We start from the raw sequence: 18,907 nt of genomic DNA, 5'->3' as shown, positions 1-18,907 counted from the left end.
GTGTGACAGTGTGAACGGCACAAATCTGATATTTTCAAATCCGATCTGGGTCACTTTCGTATGTGGTACTGAATCCGATACATATCTGATGTTTTAGAAAGCGACTGCTGTTTGATGGTCATGTCGCAATAAATCCGTCTTTTACGTCACTGACACAAGACAGACGCCAATTATCAGCGCCCGAGAAGACATCGCGAACGCTTCCAGCGTACAGGTCAGTGAAACTGTTGGGAAGACAACGTTGGAGAAACGTGAATATTTTATTTATACTGTATAATCTGCAGATTCTGACAGAAATCTCCTTGATCCATCACAGCTGATTTAAATGGATAAATGACCTCCTCAACATGTCCTGAAGTTCCCCAGAGGCCTGGGAATGAACTAATCATGTGATTCAGGTGTGTTGACGCAGGGCGAGATCTAAAACCTGCAGGACACCGGCCCTCGAGGCCTGGAGTTGCCCGCCCCTGCCTTACAATATAAAAATGAATGAATTCAATTGAATTGATATAGATTGAATAGAATTGCCCAAAGACAACAGACTAGGTACCTAATTTTCCCAGACAGTAATATGAATAAATAGTGAAAAAAGTTGCTCAATCACAAAATGTTTTCCACATTAAAAATGTCTCATTACGAACTTATTACTCTTTTGCGTCTTACTGGGAACAGCAACCAGTAATACATTTGAGACGGTCACTTCTAGTTTTATTTCTTATAATGCTGCCAAGAAATTAAGCTTCAGCTCAGGATAGTTTACATAGTTTACAGCCAAATACTTAGTCGAGCCACATTTTTGAGGCAGGAAAGTATAGCACCCCAGAAGTGACGTTACATATTACGTGATTCGTTTAGGGTTCATTATTCAATTTCAAATGCACAGCCAACTTCAGCAGAATCCAACTGTTGGGTGCACAGATGCAGCTGCTCGGCCTGCCTGTGACAGTGGCAACTATGGTTACTCTTCACTTGTTGCTGTGGATCCGTCTATGCTGCAGTAAATATTAGGGGTGCAACGATACTCGTATCGATATTGAACCGTTCGATACAGTGCTTTCGGTTCGGTACGCATATGTATCGAACAATACAAAATTTTTAGTTTATTTTATCAACTTTCCTTCTGACGATGCTGTCTGTGTTGAGCGCTCAGTGGATCTGCGCTCGACAGTGCAGCCTAGGCGGAGCAGTCGAGCGCAGATCCACTGAGCGCAGCGCAAGCTAGCAAGACAGAAGCTAAGCTAGTTGCAACATGGCAAATTGAACCTCCCCCACCCTCATTCAGATCTGGCGTTTGGAACTATTTTGGTTTTCATGTGACGTATGACCCTGAAGGTAAGCGCGTCATGGACTAAAGTAAAACAGTATGTTGGATGTGCCACGCAATGCTCAATTACATTGGTGGGAACTAGTGCGTTAGCGCAGTTAGCTCGTTAACGTGTTGGCCGTCCAGCCCCACGCACGGGGCGATCCGCGGTAGCTCGTTAATGGAGATTTGCCGTGTTGTGGCGTTAACGTCATTTCAGATTAACGCTGACAGCACTAGTGGCAACACAACGAATATGACTGCACATTTACTCCGACATCATCCTAGTGCAAAGACAAGTGGAAGCAGACAAAAACAACAAGCACGCATGCTACAAACTTTACCCGAGTCATGTAGACAGCCGTTAGCACATGATTCTCCTTATGGGGACCTGATATGTTTAATATGCTGCTGAGAATATAGCCCAGAAGAAGCTATAGTATAGCTTTTATTTTGGAAAGAGACATTTCTCTGTAATAAACTCTCTTTTCCAAAGATGAGTGATTTCTCCATCAGGTAGATTTTTTTATTATTACTTTGTTGTTTCAGCAACATTAAATTTAAAAACTGTACTTTTGAGTTAAAATATATATTTATAATTTTAATAAATGACAAATTAAAAAGGCATGAACATTTTTTGTGTATCGTTGCACCCCTAGTAAATATTTCTACTACTATTATTAATTTCTAATCTGCATCTCTCATATACAGCCACTATATTAAAACCCCATTGCCACCCTATGGAGTGGCTCATCTACTGATCAGAAGGATGGCGGTTCGATCCCCATCTGCTCCAGTCTGCATGCCAAATATCCTTGGGCAAGATGCTAACCCCAGGCTGCTCTCTGATACATTCATTGGAGTGTGAATGTTACATAGAAAGCAATTAAAAAAGCACAGGAAAAAAGTGCTTGTGTGGATGGGTGAATGAGGCATGCTGTATAAAGTGTTTTAATGATCCAGGATAGAAGAAAAGCACTGAAAGAATCAGTCCGTTTACCATTTATACACCACATGGGATCAGAAACAGTTGCTTCAATGCAAAATTCAGTTATGAAAAGGAAAGACCTCAGTCAAACTGAACCACTGTTAATTTCACCTCTGTTATGAAGTGTGTGAAAAAAGGATCAGAGGTAATAATGACAGTTTTGCAAGGTACTGCAACATTAGTGTGCAGGATAGTTAAAGTATGAGATGTAAAGCCATGAGCTACCTTGTAAAATGGCTGGTGATCCACAGGTGAAGGAGCACTGTTTGCCAAACGTGGTTCCCCAAGGACAACTGAATATGGCGTGGTAGACATGAGACTGATCAGGAAAGCCACAGTCTACGGGCTGACAGCTAACAGCACGATCCCACGAACCATGGAAACACTCCAGTTCTGCCTTTCTCTGAAATTAAAACAGGAAGGTGAAAAAAGACAAGACAATAAACCTGTGAAGCAGGTGATGAGAGTATTTTACTATTGTAGAATAATGGATGTATTATTTTCCATGCAGAGTAAAATACCATCAACAATCTTCTACTTTTTGGACAACACGTTGTGTAAGTGGTCCTTACATACTGTTGCAGAGATAGATGCTCATATTAAACATGGCCAAAGTCCCATCTGATGAGGTTAGCGGGGGTACAAGTTCGTCTTTTGTACCCATGTCTCTGTATGACCTCACTGAGAGTGAATATAACATGTCCATCTCAGGCCTCTCATTTCTTGAGATGTGACCAGAGCAGCCCCGCCCACCTGACATACAAACCTTTTGTTCTCAAGGGACAGCCAATCATAAATCAGGGCTGTCAAAACCGTTTTACATTGTGGGCACACTTTGATCTTAATGATCTTTCTCTCTGTCAGTGAAAAACGTTTAACTGAGATATCTTAATCAGCGGTCTCCAACCCCCGGGCCTCGGACCGGTACCGGTCTGTGAGTCGTTTGGTACCGGGCCGCGAGAGCTGAGATTCAGGTGTGAAATGTATAGTTTTCAGGGTTTTTATCGGTTTTTAGCGTTATTTTGTTATCGTTTTTATCGTTTACTCGGTTTTCCTGGGTCTTTTCACGTGTGTTATGAATAAATCTTCTTTTTTTCGGTACCGGTACTAGTTTTATTTTGTTGTATTTATCCGCGACACCTTAAAGGCCGGTCCGTGAAAATATTGTCGGGCATAAACCGGTCCGTGGCGCAAAAAAGGTTGGAGACCGCTGCTCTTAATATAAGAAATAGACAAACAATTTCAACAGCAAATTGTAAGAAATAAATGTGTAACATTTTCAAAACAGTTTTTGTAACGTTTCCCAGATTATTATGTAATTATAAAACAAAAAAAAGTCATTTTTTGTGAACCAATTGTAAAAAAAACAAACAAAAACATGCATTTCTATAGTCAACAGTGAAAAAACATGAACATTTTTCTTATTTAATTGTTTATCTATTATTTAACTACTTTGCTATAGTATGTAGGGAGGTCTTTATCAGCAGGATAAGCTATAAAACATATTAAATGTATTAAACTGATTAAAATATATTTAAGTCCAAACATTTATTGCCTCCTTCACATCAAAAGCCCTCCAGTGGGTCAGACTGGAGCATTTGTTGGGCCAATTCTGGATAGGCTTGTTTCAGATCCAGTTCCCAGTGTAGGATAAATGTAGAGCAAAAAGGGTTTTTTTTAATGATAAGCTCAAGATGATACGTTAACATTCAACATTTGGTGATAACGCAACACAATGTCCAGTTTACCTGGTGGGGTGGGATCCATCTGCCATTGAGAACTGTAATACTGAAACCTCTGTGGCACTGAACAGTGCAGCGATAGGCCTCGCCTCCTCCTGTACACCTACAGAGACACACTGATATATAGATAGTGCTTTTGTTTGTTGCTTCAGCTCTCTAATTATTCAGTTTCACTCCAAATGACCTACCTGACAGAGGCGTGCTCTATATGAGGAGAACTACAGCTGTCAACCTGACATGGCTGCCTCAGACAGCTATTGCAGGGGTGGAGGGAGGAAAGGAGAAAAGTAGATGGATAAGAGGCAGGGAGACATGCAGGAGAAACAAAAAGCCGTCCCAACATCCTCTGATCAATACTTGTATCCCAGATGGTAACTTTTGGAAGGTCTAATTTTGGCTATTTGTCTGTAGCAAAAAAAAAAAATATCTCCAGTTTTGTTGATAATTTAGCTGCTCGTCGTGATCCAAAAATGTAGGAATGCACTACCAAAGTCATCAATCGCAAATCTATATTATTTGGCTTTTTAACCCTGGAGAACCAATGGGGTCAGAGCCAACCCCATTGGTTTTCTAGGGAAACCATGGGGTCAAATTTACGGAGCCCCGCAGGGGACATGGGAGAAAAAAAAATTAAGACGGACCTTTGTGAGATCTCGCAAAACTAACTCAGGATCTCGCAAAACTTTTGCGAGATCTTGCAAAACAAACTTGGGATCTCGCAAAACTTTTGCGAGATCTTGCAAAACAAACTCGGGATCTCGCAAAACTTTTGCGAGATCTCGCAAAAGTTTTAGCTGCATTCTTCCCGTTAGCTTTGAGCTAACGGGAGGTCGAGACCTACTACAGCCGGGAGGAACACCGCTTTCCCGGCACATCGTGCCTCGACCTCCCGGTCGGCTTCAAGCCAGCGTCCGAAGAATGCGGCTAAAACGTTTGCGAGATCTCGCAAAAGTTTTGCGAGATCCCGAGTTTGTTTTGCGAGATCTCGCAAAAGTTTTGCGAGATCCGGAGTTTGTTTTGCAAGATCTTGCAAAACTTTTGCGAGATCTCGCAAAACTTTTGCGAGATCTCGCAAAACAAACTCCGGCTTAATTTTTTTTTCTCCCATGTCCCCTGCGGGGCTCCGTACAAATTTGACTCCATGGGTTCTCCAGGGTTAAAATGTTTTAAATCTGAATCAATATCTCGATTAAGTATTATGGAATGGGTGCAAAAAATGTGCAGTATTATAATTTTCCCTTCTATGCTGTGTATGTGTGTGTGCACGTTTGGATGTGTGTGTGTGTTAAGTAGATAGTTGTGGGAGAGCCCACCCTCTGATGCGCACCCGGTCAGGGCGAAGGTGCTGAAGTGGCAGGAGGTCCTCAGAGCGACCCCTCCCACTGCCACAGTGGGGGAGGAAAGGAGGAGGATAACAGAGGACGTGAGGAAGAATGGCTGAGAGAGGTCGTGGGTCACGTTCACCACCAATGGGTTTCGATGGCATGAGAGGTCATGCGTGCCTGTAGAAATGGAAAGGTTTCAAAGATACAGACCGTAGTTTTTGCTGAATCGTCTGTTGCGTTCTAACTTTGTTTGAAAGATTACAAATGAAGTACCTAACGTGTGGTTCTTGTCAGCGGTGTCAGAGAGGAGAATGGTGACTGTCCTTCGACACTGCTCCCTAGACCATGATCCATCTGATGCCAGGTACACCATCACAGAGGCTGCCACTCCAGGATGGGCAAAACCCACCTGTTGCATTGATAATATCAGGTGATATCAGGTAAAAGGCTCAAAGAAAGAAAAACAACATACTATGAACAGAATGTCGTTTTAGGGAGACACACGTACACGGGTATTTTTGAAAATGCAGATTTTCTGTTTCCGTTTTAAAAAATAATCCCGTCCACACGTAAAGGCAGAAATGAAGGAAAACGCTGCTAGGAACATGCCAAAGGAGCAGGTGGCGCTATATTCCTAACCGTGCAGAAATGTTGGCCAATCAGAAGTCTAGAAGCCTCGGTGGGAAATAGTAAACAAAGCTTACTACAAAGCCGAAACAATAACGTGGCGCACAGTGTGACGTGAAAAAAGGCGCACACCTTGACGCTGCGTTTTCTCCGTTTTTCTCGTCCACACGTAAATGCAAAAACTGAGTTTTCAAAAATATCCACCCTGGCCGGAGTTTTTAAAAATCTCTGTTTTCAGTGACCGAAAACGCCGTTTACGTGTGGACGAAAGGTGCAAACGCATAGAGAAATCTGCGTTTTCAAAAATACCCGTGTACGTGTGGACGTAGCCTGAGTTGCTAGCCACTGGACCTCGTTTACAAATATGTGACAATATTCTTGTCCAGCATGTAAAATCCCTGCATGTGCACAGCAGCCAGCTTTGTTCTTACCATGGTGTAAAAGTTAGTAAATCAGACTCAATCTAAATCATACCTGCAATGTGAATTCTGCATACTATTAACTTTCTCAAGACAGCCAGGTCTTCTAAACTTCTTCTTTAATTATAAACAAAATCACGTAAGAAAATATTGATCGATCACAGATTTATCACCTGTTGACTGCACCTGTTTTATTTTTCCCCAGCTGTGCATACTTTCCCTAATTAGACCTGTTTGTTTTCATCTGCCTGTCTATGAGTCTGTGTTTGTGTTCCTTTTGCCTGCAACTGAAAAGTGTGGCTGTGGCTCAAGGAGCTCGAGCAAAGTATCTGCTAATCAGCATGTTAGTGTTTTTATCTATGGCTGCTCCAATCTTTGTGCCAAAGTGTCCTTGGGCAACGTTCTGAACACTGAGTTCCTCTTTGCAAGTTCATCAGAGTGCAAATGTTACATAAAAGCAAAAGAAAAGTGTACGGGTGCTTGAGACATACTGAATACCATTTCTCAACCCTTGACACTTGGAGCATCTCTAAGCTGCGGTCTACTTTTTTCTCTGCCTGATCAAGCTCGAATCTAAACTGATTTTTGTTGCACACTTTCTGTAATGCTTTTACAGCCACCTGTAAAGCATGCAGAATCTGGGTGTTTCATACTTAAGCAACAGATTCTGGGTTCAGTATCACTTTAAAGAAACATTAACGGAGAAATGAGAATGGGATTCCAAATGAAAGTGCAAGACTGTTAAATTACAGAGCAGGTAGAGATGGGGGTGATGGCATGGCAGAGTTATGCTTTTCAGACAGCACAAGAACAGGTCGCTTTTCAGAAGCAGACCATTTCAAAGGAAAAACGGTGTTCCTGGGAAAGCTAGCAGATATGTCGGTCATAATGACGGCTTTTCAGACTGTAAAAGAGTCTTTAAGGCTTCCAGAGCATTTGCAAAGACGTATCTGATAAAGAGGACATCCATAAAAGAAGCAGGGGATGGAAAGATGAGTCATTCAACAAAGAAGTGGATATGAGAGAGAAAGAGATAAACAAGCATATGCAAAAGGGAAAAGGCAGGTTCCCAACTGTAACGCAGCCTTTAATCCAGAGAGTGACAGACAAGCTGAACGGCTACCAGTCAAATCCACAGCTAGTCTACACTTTGTCGCTGCTGTGGAAACATTAAATAATAAATATGAGAACCTGAAATACAACAGTATGAAAAAGTGTTTGCCCCCTTCCTGATTTTTGATCTTTGTTTATCATACTTTAATGTTTCATGTCATCAAACAACTTTAAATACTAAACAAAGATAAAATGCATTTTTTAAATGAAGGTGTTTCTAAATAAGGGGGAGAAAATCCAAACCAGCATGGCCTCGTGTGAATGCCCACCCCCGAACAACCCCTGTTACAACATAAATTAACTGGTGTATCACATCTTTGGAAAGCTGAGTTAAATGTCTCTAGCAACACCCATATATATGACCAATATGGATGACCACCGCACTGCCTTTATCAACCAAGCTGCGGCTCCTGAAGACCATCGTTATACCGACAGCACTGTATGCAGCGGAGACTTGGAAATCAACTGCAAAGATCAACCGCCATCTTGACGTCTTCCAACAACGTTGTCTTCGACGGCTGCTCAAGATCACATATCGGAATCGCGATACCAATGAAGAAGTATATCGCCGTGCGGGAGTAGAGCCGCTCCATGTCCAAGTCACCAAGCGTCGGTTCAGATTTGCCGGTCACATCCTTCGGCTACCGGACCCGAGACCTGCCCGTGTCGCGGTTCTGTGGAACCCGAAGAATGGAAAGAGACGGCGAGGAAGACCTAAAATAACATGGAGGAGGACTTTCCTTGAAGATTTACGTTCAGTCGAACTGTCATGGGATGAAGCAACAACTGCCGCGATAGACCGAGTTCGATGGCGTTCTCTTGTCGCCCGATGCGCCGATTGGCGCGGGAGGATCTAAGTCTAAGTAAAGCAACACCCAGGCCTAATTACTGTAACACCTGTTCTCATTCAAGAAATCACTGAAAGAGGATCTGCCTGACAAAGTGGGCTAGACCTAAAGATCCTCAAAAGCCTGACATCATGCTGCGATCCAAGGAAATTAAGGATCAAATGATAAACCAAGGAATTGAGATCTCTCAGGCTCAAAAAGGTTATAAAGCCATTTCTAAAGCTGTGGGAGTCCAGCAAACCACAGCGAGAGGCATTATCCACAAATGGCGAAAACACTGAACAGTTGTGAGCCTTCCCACGACTGGCTGCCTGACCAAAATTACCCCAAGAGCGCAGCAACAACTCCAAGAGGTCACGAAAGACCCCAGAACAACATCCAAAGAACTGCGTCCCTTACCTCAGTTAAGGTCAGCGTTCATGGCTCCACCATAAGAAAGAGACGGGGCAAAAATGGTCTGCGTGGCAGAGCTCAGAGACAAAAAGCACTGCTAAGCAAAAGGAACATAAACGCTTGTCTCAGTTTTGTCAGAAAACATCTTGAAGATGTCCAAGACTTTTGTGGACTGATGAGAGTGTTGAACTTTTTGGAAGTTGTGTGTCCTTTTACATCTGGTGTAAAAGTAACCCAGCATTTCAGAAAAGGAGCATTATTACCAATAGTAAAATATGGCGGTGGTAGTGTGATTGTCGGGGGTTGTTTTGCTGCTTTAGGACTTGTGGTAAATGGAACCATGAATTCTGTCGTCTACCAAAGCATCCTGATGGAGAATGTCTGGCCAGCTGTTCATGACCTCAAGCTGAAAGCGCACTTGGGTTGTACGGCAGGACAATGATCCAAAACACACCAAGTCCACCTATGAATAGCTTAAGAAAAACAAAATGAAGACTTTGGAGTGGTCTAGTCAAAGTCCTGACTTGAATCTAATTGAGATGCTGTGACATGACCTTAAAAAGAGCCCGAAACCTTCCAGTGTGGCTGAACTATAACAATTCTATAAAGACGAGTTGGCCGAAATTCCTCCACAGCTCTGAGTAAAAGACTCATTGCCCGTTATCGCAAACGCTTAATTGCAATTGTTGCTGCTGTGGATGTTAAGGTTTAGGGATCAATCACTTTTTCACACAGGGCCATGCAGATTTGAGGTTTTATTTTTTCATCTTAATAATAAACCCCTTAATTTAGAAACTGCATTTTGTCTTTACTTGTGTTATCTTTGTGAATATTTAAATTTGTTTGCTGACTGGAAACATTTAAGTGTGACAAACGTACAAAAAATAGGAAATCAGGAAAGGACAAACACTTTTTCACACCACTAAGGCTACGTCCACACGTACACGGGTATTTTTGAAAACGGAGATTTTCCATTTTCGTTTTAAAAAATAATCCCGTCCACACGTAAAGGCAGAAATGAAGGAAAACGCTGCTAGGAACATGCCAAAGCAGCAGGTGGCGCTATGTTCCTATCCATGTAGAAATGTTGGCCAATCAGAAGTCTAGAAGCCTCGGTGGGAAAAAGTAAACAAAGCTGGGGCGTAGAAGCAGAACCGAGTCGTATGTGTGGAGGGACAGTAACTGTGTGTGTATATGTAAGCATTTAAACACTGCAGAGAGTACAATTAACAGTAACAGTGTTGTAGAAATTCATTTCACCGAAACAATAACGTGGCGCACAGTGTGACGTCAAAAAATGCGCACGCCTTTGACGCTGCGTTTTCTCTGTTTTTCTCGTCCACACGTAAATGCAAAAACTGAGTTTTCAAAAATATCCACCCTGGCTGGAGTTTTTACAAATCTCAGTTTTCAGTGACCAAAAACGCCGTTTACGTGTGGACGAAAGGTGCAAACGCATAGAAAAATCTGCGTTTTCAAAAATACCCGGGTATGTGTAGACGTAGCCTAAGTCTGGAATTGAAAGGCAGGTCTGTGCGCTGTCCCGAACATGATCAGGACATCAGTGTGAAGCTACAGGGAAGCAGGGCTCAATATATCACAACCCAATATCACAAAACGGGACCAGCATGTCCATTTCATGCTTTGCATGAAGGTTTCTTACAAATCAACACTTAGTAAATGACATATTATGTTTGTGACTCATTTTGAAATGATTACGAACAGAGTAACAAAGTAACGCTTTTTGTTGCTGTAGTTCTTTTTTTATGGAGCTTTAATGAATTCTAATTATAAAATATGAATTCAGAACGACTAAAAGCGCTATTTGTGATTGCAAATTAGTATTATTCCATTAGATGCCAGTATTTTAATAACTTGTGAACCCTTTAAGTATTTAATTATGAATGATGAGTTAATTATATAACACTTAGTTTTCCACTAATAAAACAATGGTAATTATAATTTTGATGATTAGTGCCCGCCGGGTGGAAGAAATAAGCATCAAATCTCAATAACGAATGAGCAGAAGGTTACTCGTGATTTGGTGATCATCTACAGATCATTAGAAGTCATAATTAATAGTTGACCTAGAGAATAACTAAATATAGTTAACAATACATGAATCATGCAGTTCTTGCTGTAAAAAGTGAAGAATGTGTGTGTGTGTGTGTGTGTGTGTGTGTGTGTGTGTGTGTGTGTGCATAAACACACTTGCCTTTAGCCAAAGTGAATGTTCCAGGTCGTTGTTTATGTCCGGCTGGGCTGTGCACGGGAACCAGGCATCAGGGGGCAAATTCTCACTCACCTGCAGGTGATGGTACGTGCAGAGCTGCGCACCAAAGAGGGGCAAGCAGAGCAAAAAATAAAGAGTTACTTACTAAGGAAATGCATGCTATGTATGCAGAAAGTCAGGCTAGAAAAAAAGAAGCAAAATTAATCTCAGACAACACAACTTATTCAGATCAGTTTATTTTTTATTAGGTTACTCTTTTGTGTCAGTCATGACCCCATGAAATGATTCATATGTCCCCGAGACGGGCGAGGCTCACGACCAACCCAAAGAAGCTTTCAGTTAGAGGGCAGGAGGAATAGTTCCTGGGGTACCACTTGGGAGGCGGGCAGTTGAGTCCTCATATGGACAAAACAAGACAAGGACATGGCTATTGACTTCAGAAAGACATCCCCCCATCCTGCACTAACAGTGGTAAATGGTGCAGCCATTGAACTGGTGGACAGTTATAAGTATTTGGGGGTTGTTCTTGATAAGACTCTGTCCTTTGAGTCACATCTTGCTGCTACAGTGAAAAAGGTTCAACAAAGACCGTACTTTTTAAGGAGGTTGAGAGGTTTCAATGTTTCATCTGAAATGATGACTCTTTTTTATAAACGTTTTATTGAATCTGTTTTAACTTTCTGTATCATTGCTTGGTACGGTAATATGTCCCTGAATAATAAGACCAGACTTAACAACCTGGTTAAAATGGCTGGTAAGATTTCAGGGAGGTCTCAGGTCCAGCTTGTGGACTTTTATAACAGGCAGGTGCTTAAGAAGGCAACCTCTGTCCTGTTGTGCTCAGATCATCCTCTCTTTAATGATTTTCAACTGCTTCCATCAGGTCGTCGTTATAAAGTGCCTGCAGTGAAGACAAAGAGACCTAGATTGTCTTTTGTACCTACTGCTATTATCATAGTTAATAACACTAAACCATAAGTGTTGTTGCCATTGCACTTTTTTGATGAAAATCTAGGTTGTTTTCTCAGACTTATATTATATTATATTATTTTGGAGTGTGTATGTGATGTGTTGGTTGTCTGTTTGTTTGTTTGTACGGACATACTGCAAATCGATTTCCCGTTAGGGACAATAAAGTTACCAATAACCAAACAACAGCCATCCCATTCTGCTCGCGTTCCAAGACCATAAAAGATGGGGCCGTTCTTGGGGCTGGCCGGTTATTCACGCCGGTTAGTAAATGCATCGAGTTGATGTCATGTCATCAGCTGATTTACATTAACAAGGAGTGAAACAGGTATAGGCAAACTTGGTGAAGCCAAGTTTGTTTTTCCTCAGCTGCTGTGAGGTCACATATCATCAACAAGGCATTTTCACCAAAGAACCACCACTGACTGAAATAATGTCTCTGTTTTTGGCTGTTCTCTGTAAATATTTCTATGTGATGCTGATGTCATGTCATTACGGACCAAAATCTCTGAGGAATCTTTCCACCATCTTGTTGGATCATGAAGAATTCTGTCTGAGGGCAAAATAGGTTCTAACCTGGTACTAGCAAGGTGCACCTGAGTGCTGCAGTATGTGAAACTCCATGAATGCAGGTTCTTGTTTCAATGCACATTTTTATAGAATAGAATCACTTTTCTTCATGCATCTCCTTAGTGTCCAACAGCATTAGAATGAAAAGACTGCAAACATAAAACCATACACATAAGCTGTGAAATTACCCTACGCTGTGATAACTCCCGTTTTTATAAAGATGCACTCAAGGCAGATTATTTTGTAATCATCAAAATGATTTTTGTTGTTGTTTGATTTGATTTTAACTTGACGACTGACAAGTTTGGCTTTAAAATCTATAAACAAGAAATATTTCAATCATCCAACTTTGAGATTCTGGAAATTGTCTTTGGTGGTGAATCTAAAGAATTGATACTTTTTCCATCGTATAGATCTCTTGTACAGAATGTGTCCAGTCTTCTATTGTTGGTGGTTCAGGCTTAAGCCATCTTCTCGTAAGAGGTTTTTTACTTGCGGCCAGAAGGATATACAGGAGTCTTCTGTCGTTGGAATTCAGTTCATCCACTGGTACATTGCAAAAAAATATGGTCTCAAAAGTTGAAGGAAAAACAAATGAAAAAACATTTTGTAAATGATCATGAATTAGAGACCAATACTGGCGAATAACTTTACAGTCCCAAAAGATGTGGAAATGGTTAGCTCCGTCTCCCCCACATCTCCAACATTTATCACCAATTCCTCGATATCTTTGTTGAGCAGGAGAGATCTATACGATGGAAAAAGTGTCATTTTCTCTTAAACTTCAGAGGGATACCTTCTACTGAATATGGTCTAAATGGACAGACTATGTTAAGCATAGCCTTCAGCTAATCCAAAATGCTGCAGCAAGAGTCCTGACAGGGACTAGAAAGAGAGAGCAGATTTCTCCTGTTTTGGCTTCCCTTCATTGGCTTCCTGTTAAATCCAGAATTCAAAATCCTGCTCCTCACATACAAGGTCTTAAATAATCAGGCCCCATCTTATCTTAATGACCTTGTAGTACCATATCACCCTATTAGAGCACTTCGCTCTCACACTGCAGGCCTACTTGTTGTTCCTAGAGTATTTAAAAGTAGAATGGGAGGGAGAGCCTTCAGTTTTCAGGCCCCTCTTCTGTGGAACCAGCTTCCAGTTTGGATTCAGGAGACAGACACTATCTCTACTTTTAAGATTAGGCTTCAAACTTTCCTTTTTGCTAAAGCATATAGTTAGGGCTGGACCAGGTGACCCTGAATCCTCCCTTAGTTATGCTGCAATAGACGTAGGCTGCCGGGGGATTCCCATGATGCATTGAGTTTTTCCTTTCCAGTCACCTTTCTCACTCTCTATGTATTAACAGATTAACAGACCTCTCTGTATTGAATCATATCTGTTATTAACCTCTGTCTCTCTTCCACAGCATGTCTTTATCCTGTCTTCCTTCTCTCACCCCAACCAATCACAGCAGATGGCCCCGCCCCTCCCTGAGCCTGGTTCTGTCGGAGGTTTCTTCCTGTTAAAAGGGAGTTTTTCCTTCCCACTGTCGCCAAAGTGCTGCTCATAGGGGGTCATATGATTGTTGGGTTTTTCTCTGTATCTATGAAGCGCCTTGAGGCGACTTTTGTTGTGATTTGGCGCTATATCAATAAAATTGAATTGAATTGAATTGAATTGAATATGAGGTGTGATTTTGTATATGGTGTTACAACCCTGAGTACTACGTAAACCTACCTGCCCTGCTGCCTCCTAACCCTAGTTTTTTTTTCTTTTCTTTTCTCTTCTTTTTCTGTCTTCTTTATTTTTCAATTATAAGTTAAAATGTGACAGCAAAGAAAGTGTAAAAAGGCAAACTACTGTTATGTTCAACAGCTGTCCCAATAAAAGAGATAATAATAAAAGAATTTCTACTAAAAAACAACATTGTCCAAAAATGCATCGAGCAGCGGTGAGGACTCCATGCTGACTTTATTGTCATCTGGAAGTCTTTTACGTGCTCTGTGGTTGGTATTTCATACCTTTGTAAGTGATGGTTCCCCAGTGGCAGCATGGGCCGGGCAACGGGTCCGGTCCTGGTGAGACGCTGTGGCAGTGGTTGCCCACTGGTCAGTGTAACCCAAAGGTGTAAAGTAACCACAGTCCTGAACACTGGAACTCCTCTCAAATTCCTCACACACACCGTCACCGTCAAAAACATAACACTGACTGGGTTCACCTTGGGAGACGGAAAAGAATGAGAAAGGAGGATTTATGAAAGAATATAAAGCCTGGTCTCTTAATCTGGCAGGGTATCCAATCATCCCCCACTGTTAGACTGTCATCCAAATCTATTTGTCAGTGAACCAAATCTGAGCAAATCTATTCTATTCTATTTTCGTTGGCCACGTCAGCTCAAGCATATCTGACTCTCTGCACTGTCAACAGACTGTAAATTATGCTGAGAAATGAACTCAATTAATTATTAAAGATTAAAGTAATTTGGTGATATTAACGAGGAGAAATCTAATATGTGACTCGGTATCTGCGGATAAGCAAGTCACAGCAGCAGCAGTGTAACAGCATGAATTACAAAGAACTGTCAAAGCAGTGTCAGACAAGACAGAAATACAGACAAAAATATGCCTTCTTCTACTTTATTGTCTCTCTTGCTATATTTAGATTTTTTTCCACATGAACTGAACTTTTAATAACTCTAAAAATTAATCAGTGACAATAAGATAAGGGAAATAAAACTTTCCACCAAGAATTAAAGTAGCAGCAGCGCTTTTATGGCAGAGTTTCTGTGAACTAGGGCTGACCCACTGATTCTGACACTCTCGATGGACAAATATGCGCTCATTGAGATGTGCATGGGTAATATAAAGGGTATAAAAAGAGCAACATTTTAGGCCTGCAGAATGATATGTTCCATCAGATTATATGTAGTTGAATGTAAACATACTTTAATGCTGGTCTTTATCAATTAAAACATTTCAACAAAATGAGAAGTGAGACTGAAAGTTCCACATTGTGTCATGTGTGGCCTATTTTGTTTTCCATATAGCAAAGGTCATCAAGTTGCATGTCCTTAACTTGACTTTTTATTGCTGTGCTATGGAGTAAACAAAGATGCTTTGGGAGTTCAGTGACACAAAGTAGAGTAAAGGCCTTTAAAACCGTGATGGACAGATTAACAGATGATGCAGACGACACTGTGATCTGTAGTTTTAGTAGGGAGCGAGCCTGGAGAAGTAGTATGCTCTAGAGCAGCGGTCCCCAACCCCTTGGACCGGTACCGGTCCGTGAGTCGTTTGGTACCGGGCCGCGAGAGTTGAGGCTCAGGTGTGAAATGTATAGTTTTCAGGGTTTTTATCGGTTTTCAGCGTTATTTTGTTATCATTTTTATCGTTTACTCGGTTTTCCTGGGTCTTTTCACGTGTGTTATTAATTTTTTTTTTTTTTTTTTTTCGGTACCGGTACTGGTTTTATTTTGTTGTATTTATCCGCGACACCTTAAAGGCCGGTCCATGAAAATATTGTCAGGCATAAACCGGTCCGTGGCGCAAAAAAGGTTGGGGACCGCTGGACTAGAGAGAAAAGAATGAAAATTAGTAGTAGAGAGATAGAATAGATTGGTGTAAATGAGAGGGAGACAGGTGTGACACTGAAGCTGCAAGGAGAAGAGGTAGTGAAGGTGGATGAGTTTAAATACCGAGGGTCAACAATTCAGAGAAACGGATAAGAAAAGTGAAAAAGAGAGTGAAGGCGAGGTGGAGTGGATGAGTGATCTGTGACAGAAGAAGATTAAAAGGGAAGATTTACAAGCTGGTAGTGAGACGTTCTGTAATGTACGATTTCAAAGTGGAGTTGAAGATACTTTTATATATTTTTTGACCACGAGGATAAGAAACTAGTATACTAGCAGGACAGCTCAGGTCGAGTGATTTGGAGACAAAGAGAAAGAAGCGAAGCTAAGATGGTTTAGACGCTTTAGACAAGTACAGAGGAGGCATAGTAGTTATAGTGGGTAATCAGTGTTGGGGAGTAACGGAATACATGTACCGCCGTTACGTATTTAAAATACAAAATATGAGTAACTGTATTCCGTTACAGTTACCGTTTAAAAAGGTGGTGTTTAGAATACAGTTACTTTGTTGAAATAAATGGATTACACGGCAGTACTTCCCTGTTTTATATTGTCGCGGGTCAGGACTGTTTGGGTTTTGTTTGACAGCTACGTTCTGTTGTTCCAGGCGGCAGTGTTACGGTTGCCATGGTTACAGGGTGACGCTCTCTCTCTGCACCTTTTTGTTGTTGTTGTTGTGCTAAGCTAATAGGCAGAATGCTACAGGTATAGCTCTAAAGAATGTAGCATCATGGGCAGTGTAGTCCGTGCTGCAGGGAGAATGGACTGCCATACCCGTTATGTGTCTGTGAGCGAGGGAGGGAGAAAAAGGAAAAGTACGAGCTGTCATCGAGCAGAAACGGGAGCTGGAAGCATGTAAATATAATAATAACCACTGCAGCCAAGAAGAGAGCCTGACGAGCCCAGTTGTAAGTAAGCTATTAAGACTCGACTGTACACCGTGTTCGTGTTTTCCTCTGAAACAATAAGTTCTGTTGGAGCAGCCGTTCAACGCCTCTCTCTGTCTCTGCTAGCAAAGTCGACCCAAACAACAAAGTAAAGCTAGTTTTCAGCTACGAGCCCGACACAGAACCCACCGTATTAGCCAGAGGTCCCTTTACTACGGTTCGGAGCCGCGGACCTTCAGTAACAGTAATAAATCACAGCAATAGTACATTCATGTAGTATGTATTCTGTAATCTGTAATTGAATACATTTTAAAAGTAACCTTCCCAACACTGTGGGTAAAGGATACTAATGGAACTAACTGTTCATAGAAGAAAAGAGGAAAACCACACGGACGGTTCCTGGATGCTGTGGGCACAAAAGGGCATTGCCAAATAAGAAACAGAAGTAAAGTCTTACAAGGCAACAACAGCGATGTGTGTTAAAAATGTTACCACATAGTTTTATTCTAACTACGTGTAAATGATTTCTCTTGCAGTATAACAGACCACAAGCATATGTAGAGTGGAGAAGTGAATATAACAAGCTACAGCAGTGTCTCACAGAAGAAGTGGAAAGCATATAATGCAGCAGGTATTCATAAAAAGGGCGGCAGACGTTACACACTTCAGACGTTTGGCCTCATGAACATGCGAACAGCTGCAGAGGTCACACAGACAGAAAAACAATGATGCACAATTGGCTTCAATTAATCAATGGAAACATGGTTCTGATAAAAAAGCAAATTAGGCCATTCAAAGCCATATTGTCCTCTTTGGCAATATTAGACTAAGTGAACTCAACACTCACCCCACCCCTGTTGTGGCTACACCTGTGGAAAACGATTAAGTCATTTTAATTCCAAATGTTGTATTTATCAGGCTTGACAAAAAAGGAACTGATTGACAACCTTTGATGTCACTATTAAGGCCATCTGTTCTTCATTTAGGTCTGCATGCTGCAACCATACTGTGCAACCTTTATTTAATCAGGCATTTAAAAGAAACAATTAAAAATCTGTAACCTCAATTTAAAAAAAGGGAAATGAAAACAGTCGTTTTTAAAGCCATTAAAAAAATCCAGCTTGTCCTAACCGATCTGTGACAGGAGTAGTTGGTGCAAACAGAGCAGAGACACAGATGCGGCATAGTGGGAGTTAACTGGGTCAAGCAAATGTGGCAAGAAAACCCAAACAAATATTCTGTCTATGACTAAGAAGTACGACTGAATAATTGGTTTTAAGTGTTGCAATTTGTAAAAACCTGTTTTTGCCAAATGGTTTTCCTTCCTAGTCATGATGTCTTTTATTGTAAAACAAGAGATGTAATAACTTCAGTCACGGCATAGCAAGCCGTGGTGGGGGGGGGCGTTTCCCCCTGACAAATAAATTGACTGGATGATGGAAACTCTAGCCCTGTAACAAGCTTAAAAACTTGAATAACTACCATCCAGCTGCCAGAAGAAACAACACGCGGCCTGAAATGAAAGCAACGGTCGCACTGTCTCATCTCAGCTTATCACACCTTCATATGGAATATTTCTTTTATCGACTGAGGAGTGTCAAGCAAACAGTCAGTCACACAGAGTATGAACTCTGAGGCTGTGGAGGAACACCGCATAACGCAGCAGGGCAGCTGATTCATGTATTATTGACAGCACTGCGTGCTCTCACCCAGCCAGTCTTTCTATGAGAAGCAGCGACTTGTTGACAAGCCTGCGACGTGACATAATGAAATCGTGCGTGGCGTTCACCTTCTCTGTGCCCTCTGATTGGCTCAGCTCTTCCATGTTGCACTTTATGAACGTGTTTACTTAACTTCAAAGGAGAAAA

General features: G+C 41.5%; 1 protein-coding gene across 2 annotated transcripts in view; it reads right to left on the bottom strand.

The window, feature by feature from the left end:
• Nucleotides 1-18,907, bottom strand: part of pappa2 (pappalysin 2) — a 97,519-nt gene that overhangs the window by 33,913 nt on the left and 44,699 nt on the right. For both annotated transcript variants that reach the window (XM_087850664.1, XM_087850665.1), the window contains exons 14-20: nt 14,546-14,742; nt 10,974-11,087; nt 5,632-5,767; nt 5,361-5,535; nt 4,222-4,287; nt 4,040-4,136; nt 2,517-2,694 (exon numbers count right to left, since the gene is read on the bottom strand). In XM_087850664.1, coding sequence (XP_087706790.1) covers nt 2,517-2,694; nt 4,040-4,136; nt 4,222-4,287; nt 5,361-5,535; nt 5,632-5,767; nt 10,974-11,087; nt 14,546-14,742 — 963 coding nt within the window. The remainder of the gene's footprint in view (nt 1-2,516; nt 2,695-4,039; nt 4,137-4,221; nt 4,288-5,360; nt 5,536-5,631; nt 5,768-10,973; nt 11,088-14,545; nt 14,743-18,907) is intronic.

The sequence above is a fragment of the Neolamprologus brichardi genome, chromosome 14 (genome assembly GCF_056152115.1).
Source record: "Neolamprologus brichardi isolate AB-2024 chromosome 14, ASM5615211v1, whole genome shotgun sequence".
Lineage (NCBI taxonomy): Eukaryota > Metazoa > Chordata > Actinopteri > Cichliformes > Cichlidae > Neolamprologus > Neolamprologus brichardi.
The sequence above is the reverse complement of the archived record's forward strand: the minus strand, read 5'-3'. Positions and strand labels throughout refer to the sequence as shown.